We start from the raw sequence: 9,346 nt of genomic DNA on the forward strand, positions 1-9,346 counted from the left end.
AGCATGCAGATGCAGTATAACACTTTTACAATGGAACATGTTAATATATATCCTAATTTTGGTATATATCTTCTCATGGATCATTGAGGTTTGGTTTTAAAAAATAGATTGTTCTTAATTTTCGAATATAGCAGGAAACTGCCCTTTCCTTTATTTACCCTTTTGTTTCTTTTTTCAGGTGTAATTTATTTAGGAACATAAACATATTTCATGGTAGTGACATTTGATTTGATCCAAAGTCATGGTTTATGTCAAGATTGGTTGCAATTGGATGTCTTGCAAGAAACAAGAACACTAATTCCAATACGAAAGTTATGATAGAAATGTGTTTTAAGAGAATAATAAAGCATCACATGCATTGTTGTTATAAGAAATAAAAAAACAGTTAGCCCTTCCAACAAGCTATCATATGTCTTTGTGGTTTGCATATTTTTTTGATTTTGTAAACATGTATAACCTTGCCATTTATGCTCTGATAGATATTCGAGTGATAGATATGTTTCAGAAGGTCTATTTGTTGGCGTAGATGATTTTTTTCATTGATAAAGATCTACCCTATAGGTATGTTTGTCAATTTTTTTTCTTTGTTAGTAAATAATTTTGACAACATAGAGAAATGTGTGTTATCTAATATCAGATGTCAAGATGTGAAGTACAAGATGAATATATAGATCTTGATATTAAGGGTTAATTTTTTGAATTTCATTATCTTCAAATCTTAATATTCATAACTAATTATATGTTTTTAATGACATATAAATGAATTTTTTTTTCATAGATGGTTGCTTTTTATGAATTGTGTATTAGAGAGTATGGACGGATGAGAGTTAGTGGACCTAAAGCATTAATATCTCGCGAGAATTAGAAATTGGTTGGAAGTATCACTTTGGCTATGTTTGACGTTTTAGCTGAAAAACTAGCCGTTAAATAAAAAGTTAGCAGATAGCTAAAAAACTAGCTGATAAAAAATGACGTTTGGTAAAACTAGCTGCAAAATATGAAATGACATAAAATGACATTTAAAAGAATGTGTTTTTTTTATAATTAATTAAGGGGTATATTTGGAAACTTAAAAAAAACTCTTAAAAAACTAGTCTAAATAGCTTTTTAAAATGCTAGCTTATATGCTACTTTTTAACTTGCTAAACATGACAACTTAAAAAAGCTTGAAAAATAAGATAACTTTTCAGCTATATGTGGTGAGCTGAATACAACCTTTATCTACTTCATACACAGAACATTGGGTGAATGTTTAAAGCTTCTTTTCATATTCGTAGGTGTAAGTTTTGAAACTTAAAAAATATTAATTGGAACTATTGAATTTTTATGTTTATTGACAATCGGTGTTAAACAGATTCTGTTATCTAAGTGGATAAAATTGTTCGTGTTAACTATGTAGTTTAAGTTGTTTGTACTTCGACTAAAATGCCTCCAATACTCTATTTTATTGCTGCTATAGTTATGTAGTTGCTGCAATTCCTACTATTAATTGTAATGAGATTGGACTTGGTGATTTGATATTAATTTGTTTTGTTAATTCATGTGACACAAGTGCGTGTTTATTGTGTTATAGTCTGAATAGAAAACTTATGGTTATTTCGACATGTAAAATATCCTATTATCATAAAGCTCATGTAAAATTTTCATTGTCTATTTAATTGTAATGTGATCATGTAAATCATTTATAATATAAATTTATTTTTATTGCTTATTAATAATATAAATATTTTATAAATATTTTGTCTATGGTTCCTACGGGTTGTAACCTAGCTTACTCTAATAAAATAGTTGTTATTATTTATTAAAAGAATTTATTACTACAAGTAAAATTTAAAATACATTAATATAACAGAATAAAATATAACTAATATTTATTATAAGATCCAAAATATGCTGCTATAAATGAGGTTCTTAACTATTTTTCGCAATTAATCGCATTATTTCAGTGAAATTTACTGTAAATTGTAATATATTTTTTTGATAAATATAACAATTTAATAATCCAACTAAAATACAATTCTTATTTAACTTAAGAAAAAAAAATCAGTTTGGTGGATACATAGTCTTGCTTTTGGGTGCTAACTAGAATATGCCACGTGTGATCCCTCTCTCCAGACACCCAGTATAAAATATCGTAAACCTCGTTGCTTGATTTTTCTCTCAAACCCTCAAACTTTTGAGGCGTCGTCTTCCCTTTTTTTCTCTTCACACCGACTCCATCTACCTATCGGCCGGAGGTGATTCTTATCGCAAACGCTTTCAATCTCGATCAATCCCTAGATCTTTCACTTTCCGATCTCAAGGTATCGATCTGATCGAATATCATGTTTCTAGGGTTCGTTTTTCGTTGAAATCGTGATTTTTGGTTTTCGATGTGATTTTAATCTTGTTTGTTTGGTGGTTTTAGATGGTGTCTGATGCGAGCAAGAAGAAGGCGCTACAGAAGAAGGCAGCAGCGGCTGCCAAGAGAGGAGGTAAAGCAGCTGCCGCCGCTACTTCGGCTAAGGCGGCGGCTATTGGTACGATGAACGGAAGTTCTAGTACCGATAACTTGTCGAATGGGATGGGGTCTCTTGTGATATCTGACCGGACTTGTACCGGCGTTCTTTGCTCTCATCCGCTGTCTAGGGATATTCGGGTAAGAACAAAAGTGAAAATTGGATCTGTATTTTTATAAATTTAGGTTTTTTATTTTTCTTCATGGTTTGAATTGCTATTTAGGTTGATCCAATTATAAAACAACACCTAGGTTCAGAAATTTAACAGGCTGTGAGCGAAAAGTGGTTTTTATATTGTTTAATATGTTTTCTAGGGTTCTTAGTTTTTATAAAGCGACGATTTGACTAGCTTCACATATTGATAATGAAATCATATTAGGTGAAATGCTTTAGAAATCAGGACCATCGAATTATATTCAGGTCCCAGAAAAAAAGGATATTTTTGTGCTGTTTAGATATTATTCTATCGTCTTAATAGTTTGTTGATTTGTGTATGTTATCCATGTTTGATGTTCTTCCTTAAAGTTACTTATTTTTTAACTAATGCAGCTTTTATGACTTATTTAGTGGTGTACAATTGTATATGGTTGACCCTGCTTCTGTTGTATCTTTTGTGTTTTTAATATGTTATATGAATCCTTCTTTTCGAAACGAATTTTGCTGGATTCTTTTCCATGTTTGTTTCATTTTATCATATCTTCAAGTGTTAACTTTTGTAATGAGGAATCTTTTATTATTTTTATAGCCAATCTATAACCCAATTTCTAAATTATGATTACAGATAGAGTCTCTGTCACTTACTTTTCATGGACACGATCTTATTGTTGACACTGAACTGGAGCTTAACTATGGGAGGTATGCACTTTGCATTATTCTCTTGTGTGACATAATTTCTTTTCCCACCATATAGTTTTTCTTACATTTATTTATCATACATCACTTTTCAGACGTTATGGTTTACTTGGTTTAAACGGATGTGGTAAATCCACTCTTCTGACATCAATTGGAATGAGAGAACTTCCAATCCCTGAACACATGGACATCTTCCATCTCACCAGAGAAATCGAAGCATCTGACATGTCATCACTCGAAGCTGTCATGAATTGTGATGAAGAAAGGCTAAAATTGGAAGCTGAAGTTGAACGTTTAGCTGCTCAGGTTCTAACATTACAAAAAAAATCGAGTCTCTACACATTTCTTGACATGGGTTTCATGTGAATCACAATCTTACCTATTTTTTTTTTGTTTAGGATGCTGGTGGTGGTGATGCTCTTGATCGTATCTATGAACGATTAGATGCCATGGATGCATCAACTGCAGAGAAACGTGCAGCTGAGATCTTAAATGGTCTTGGATTCGATAAACAAATGCAAGCAAAGAAAACAAGAGACTTTTCTGGTGGGTGGAGGATGCGTATTGCTTTGGCTCGTGCTTTGTTTATGAACCCAACAATCTTGTTGCTTGATGAGCCCACTAATCATCTTGGTAAGTTCTTATCCTCTTCCCGAAGTCTAAAATCACATTTTCTTAACTGACATAAATATCTTTTTTTAGTTTTTAAAACTCATTATCAAAATGACATGAATATCTTTTTTTTCTCAGATCTCGAAGCGTGTGTGTGGTTGGAAGAAACCCTAAAAAACTTCGAGCGAATCCTCGTAGTCGTCTCCCACTCCCAAGATTTCCTAAACGGAGTATGCACCAACATCATCCACATGCAAAGCAAAAAACTCAAAATCTACACGGGAAACTTCGACCAATACATCCAAACGCGATCCGAACTCGAAGAAAACCAAATGAAACAATACAAATGGGAACAAGACCAAATCGCCAACATGAAAGAATACATCGCGCGATTCGGTCACGGGTCCGCCAAACTCGCCCGCCAAGCGCAATCGAAAGAAAAAACCCTCGCAAAAATGGAACGCGGCGGCCTCACCGAAAAAGTCGCGCGCGACAAAGTCCTCGTCTTCCGCTTCGTCGACGTCGGTAAACTCCCGCCGCCCGTCCTCCAATTCGTCGAAGTCTCCTTCGGTTACACCCCGGAGAATCTCATCTACAAATGTCTCGACTTCGGCGTTGATCTCGATTCCCGTGTCGCGTTGGTGGGGCCCAACGGAGCGGGGAAAAGTACTTTACTAAAGCTTATGACGGGGGAGCTTGTTCCTCTCGATGGCATGGTGAGGCGACATAATCATTTGAGAATCGCGCAGTATCATCAACATTTGGCGGAGAAGTTGGATTTGGAGATGTCGGCGTTGTTGTATATGATGAGGGAGTACCCGGGGAACGAAGAGGAGAAGATGCGCGCGAGTATCGGGCGGTTTGGGCTGACGGGGAAAGCGCAAGTGATGCCGATGAAGAATTTGTCGGACGGGCAGAAGAGTCGGGTGATTTTCGCGTGGTTGGCGTTTCGACAGCCGCAGATGCTTTTGCTTGATGAGCCGACGAATCATTTGGATATTGAAACGATTGATAGTTTGGCTGAAGCACTTAACGAGTGGGATGGAGGGATGGTGTTGGTGAGTCATGACTTTAGGTTGATTAATCAGGTGGCACATGAGATTTGGGTGTGTGAGAATCAGGCTGTGACACGTTGGGAAGGGGATATTATGGGGTTCAAGGAGCATTTGAGGACTAAGGCTGGGTTATCAGGTTAGTGAGTGAGTGACTACTGGTGCAGTTGTTATATTGTATGCACTGATGTTTTGGCTCGTGAGGCTTGTATTTTGGATATGGCTGCATGGGCTGTTAATGGATTTATAAAGCTGAAAAGAGTTGTGGGAGAGGGTTAAGATTGGGGATGTTTTAGGGGCTGGCTTTTGTTGAGCACTTATCAATCTCTCTTCTCTCCTTTGAGGCATCTTGTTTTTAATCTAGATTTCTTTCTTGCACTATATTTTTGATTTTACTTTAATGGACGAAAACATGGTTTTATTTATGATTGCTACAATTTTTATTGGAGAGTGTAATGACTTGATTCTAAGTAAGTATTTGGTTTTCTGTATTGATATATTTGTGCATCAAGTGATGTTTTTGTCTTATGGTTGCTATTTACAAGAAAAAAGGACATGGAAACGATCTATGTAACTATGTTGGAGTCGGGCAATTTAGGTTTTTTTCTGTTGAAAGTTGGTTTGTTGCTTAATGCTCACTGTAAACCGTAGCAATTATTGGGTACCTCTTAATTTTAGCACGTTTATAAGATTTTGGGTTTTGGAGAATGCAATTCTACAACTGCTTCTGGGGTTTTGTCCAAATCCTTTGTGGCTTCATCCTCCTGCGTGCTATATGTCAGTGGGCAAGTATCATAGGGAACCACCATATAATAACTTGGGGCTAGTTTTCCTAATTATTTTAATTTCTTAATGGTTGAGAGAAAGAGAGAGTGTAGGGTTTAGAGGGTTTTTGATTCGTTGAAGGGGATCTTGTGAAATTCATTAAAATTATTTGTCAAGTTAAATTATGTAGCGAATAATTGCTACATTCTCCATCCCACTAGGACTCTTGATGTGCTTATTCAATTAATTCCTTAATGTCTTGTGCAGCACCACTCATGGTGACCTAATTCTGTTAACCCTTTGTTTTTGAAACGGCAAAGTAATCTATCTACTCTTAACTATTATTATTTATGTCTCAAACAAAACTTGATCCTATAACATCTCAAACGAAAGAGTCACTTCATAATGCTAGACCAAAGACTTTTTGGTATTTTGGTTAACTATCGTGGCAAGAATCAATCGGTAAGCTTAAGCCCATATAGATTCTAGGTAGGGAGGTGAAAAAATGTCTAACCTTTTATGTGAGACCTATCAAAATATAATATTTCGATCAAAATGAATAGTAACAAATTAATCAAAATTCATGTTTAGGTGGAAAAAGTAGACTTAAATGAAACTTTATTACCTTTATGTATTATGTTTACATGGAAAAAGTACAATAAATGATGCTTTATTACTTCAAAATAAAATATTGACGAATTAACCAAAATATAACAATAACAAATTAACTAAAATTAATTTGGGTTTGAATGTTAATGGATATGGAAAATATGTTTAATTGGATTGTCGTAAAACGTGTTTGATAAACAAAATAAAATTCTCAAAAAGAGGAAATTCCATGGAAAAACTCGAAATCCAAATTGAAGGGATGCCCCAATAAAAAGCCCAAAACATATCGGACTGGTTTGGTGAATGCCACCGTTACTAAGCAGTTAGCCATAACACCCCATTTTCAAGTTTAACTTAACTAAAGAAAGGAAAGGAAATTAGTGAAAATGATAAAAAAAAAATTAAAAAAAATTGATGTTCCCAAGTTTCATTAAAGGGAGGAAGTGGAGGGAAATAAAATGATCATTTTTCCTCCTAACTTTCGTTCCGATTTGGGAGGATTTGGAAAGAAAAAACAAAATGATTCATTTTCCTTCTACTTCAGTCCGATTAGACAACATAAAAGAAAAGTTTGTTTTCCTTTTTTTTTTTTTTTTTTTTTAATAAACTCGGGAACAGGCCTAAGAAAGATAAAACAAGTTTTTAATTAAAGAAAGCTCTCCTTCGGAATCCTTGATATGGTACAAATTACATTCAAATGCTACCATGGCACGTAAAATGCTCAGGTTCTTGCAGAAGTGCAAAAACACCGATCACTTAAAGCAAACTCATCTCCAGATACTCGTAAATGGCCTCAAAGACAACGACTCTCTATTACACAATCTCATCACTGTTTCGTCCGACCTCATTTCAGTGGATTATGCTTTCAATGTGCTTCAAACTTCGAATTCTCCTGACGTTATTGCTTATAACACAATGATCAAATGCTTCATCGGTCGTGAAAACAACTCTACCGCGTTTAATGCACTGCGTGCTTACAAGCAGATGAGGAGCAGAGCGTTTTTGGTACCACCCAACAGTTTCACCTTCACTTTTCTTCTGAAAACTATCGAGGGTTTGGACGTCGGTAGAATGATTCACGGAGAAGTTTTGAAGATGGGTCTTGACGCTTCCAGTGTGTTTGTTGGAAACACCCTTCTAAATTTCTACGCCAAGTGTGGTAATGATGGTGTTGACTTGGCGTCCAAGGTGTTCGATGAAATGCCTGAGAAAGATACCGTGTCTTGGAATACAATGATTGCGATGTATATGGACTGTCAAGAAGTTGAATCCGCTATCAAGTTGTTTGAATCAATGCCAAAAAGAAGCATCGTGACATGGAATTCTGTCATTACAGGGTTAGCAAAGAACGGAAAGATGGAATCCGCACGTTCAGTGTTCGACAAAATGCCTGAGAGAAACGAAGTTTCATGGAACTGTCTAATCTCTGGATATGTCAAAGCAGGTGATTTAAAAAACGCAGAGAACATGTTCGATAAAATGCCTGTAAAGTCTGTGGTAACATCTACATCAATCATATCAGGATACGCTGCATCTGGAGATCTTGAATCAGCAAGAAAAATGTTCAATCAAATGGGCACCAAAAGAAATGTAGTAACTTGGAACGCCATGATTGCAGGATATGTAAACAAAAGCCAATTCAATGAAGCTCTTTCTTTGTTTCATTTCATGTTACTTGATAACAAATGCAAACCTGACCACATCACTTTAATTAGCATCCTCTCTGCTTCTTCTCACTTGGGTTCTCTTGAAAATGGCAAATGGATAAGCTCATACATAAACAAAAACAAGATTAATCTCTCAACCCCTTTAGGAAACGCATTAATAGACATGTTCACAAAATGTGGGGACATCGAAAATGGAAAATCAATTTTTAACAAAATGTCCAACAAATGTATAATCACATGGACAACAATGGTGTCAGGGTTGGCTGTTAATGGGAAATGTAAAGAAGCTTTGAATTTTTTTAACAAGATGTGCGATGAAGGAATAAAACCAGATGATGTCATGTTTATTGCTGTTCTTTCAGCTTGCAACCATGGAGGAATGGTGAAAGAGGGTAAGAGTTTATTCCACAAAATGGTAAATTTCTATGGAATTAAACCTAAAATCGAGCATTATGGATGCTTGATTGATCTTTTAGCTCGAAAGGGGGAGTTACATGAAGCAATTAGGTTAATAGAAAACATGGATTTGGAGGCTAATTCGGTAATTTGGGCTACTGTGATTAGTGCTTGTAAGCTACATGGAAATGGTGAATTGTTTGAGTATGTAAGCAAGAAAGTATTGGATAAAGAAGGTTTAAATTCAGGATATCTGACATTAGTTACAAATTTGAGTTCATCAATTGGAAGGTGGGAAGATGCTTTGAGGTTTAGGTTGGAAATGAGAGAGAAAGGAATCGAAAAGATTCCTGGTTGTAGTTTGATTCAAATTGGGGATTGTGTGCATGAATTTGTTGCTAGAGATACAAATCATGTGCAAAGGAGTGATATTTATGAAATTTTGGAGTGTTTAAATGATGACTTGTTGTTAGAATGTGATTTTTGATGACCACTTTTGAAGATGTAAAAAATATATTGATTTTTCTTACTCTACAAATTTAGAGTCTTATAATGCTATATGTTTTGGGTTTTTTAATGCTATTTTTAATCTATATAGGTTACTATAGCTTTATACTATTACAGATATAACAATTGAAAGTACATTGTTATTTCTTGCATTTAGCCCAATTAGGGGTCAAATGCAAGATATAGCAAAGTACTTCCATTTGTTTTTATAATATAACATCATATTTTCTAATTCTTAATTTTAATGTTTTTCTCTTATCAAACCATTGTACTTTCAAAACACAATGTTTAATTTAGGAAAAAATAAATAAATAAAGTTAATAAGTTAAGAATAAGAAATAAAAGACATGTGAATTATTAGATAAAGGAAAGTGCATTACTATTTCTT

The 9,346-nt window shown here is 34.8% G+C and overlaps 2 protein-coding genes across 2 annotated transcripts; both read left to right on the forward strand.

Moving 5' to 3' along the window:
- The first annotated feature begins 2,144 nt into the window (after window positions 1–2,144).
- LOC111897742 (ABC transporter F family member 1) lies at window positions 2,145–5,511 on the forward strand. The gene is made up of 6 exons (XM_023893689.3): window positions 2,145–2,303; window positions 2,408–2,638; window positions 3,280–3,353; window positions 3,446–3,656; window positions 3,749–3,983; window positions 4,101–5,511. Exons 2-6 carry the CDS (start codon window positions 2,408–2,410, stop codon window positions 5,156–5,158), a joined length of 1,809 nt encoding a protein of 602 aa, XP_023749457.1. The 5' UTR covers window positions 2,145–2,303; the 3' UTR covers window positions 5,159–5,511.
- Window positions 5,512–6,998: 1,487 nt separating this feature from the next.
- On the forward strand, window positions 6,999–8,980 carry LOC111897830 (pentatricopeptide repeat-containing protein At2g22410, mitochondrial). Its single transcript, XM_023893776.3, has one exon. The coding sequence runs from the start codon at window positions 7,094–7,096 to the stop codon at window positions 8,936–8,938; it is 1,845 nt and encodes a 614-aa protein (XP_023749544.1). The 5' UTR covers window positions 6,999–7,093; the 3' UTR covers window positions 8,939–8,980.
- Window positions 8,981–9,346: the final 366 nt, after the last annotated feature.

Source organism: Lactuca sativa, chromosome 6 (assembly GCF_002870075.4).
Source record: "Lactuca sativa cultivar Salinas chromosome 6, Lsat_Salinas_v11, whole genome shotgun sequence".
Classification (NCBI taxonomy): domain Eukaryota; kingdom Viridiplantae; phylum Streptophyta; class Magnoliopsida; order Asterales; family Asteraceae; genus Lactuca; species Lactuca sativa.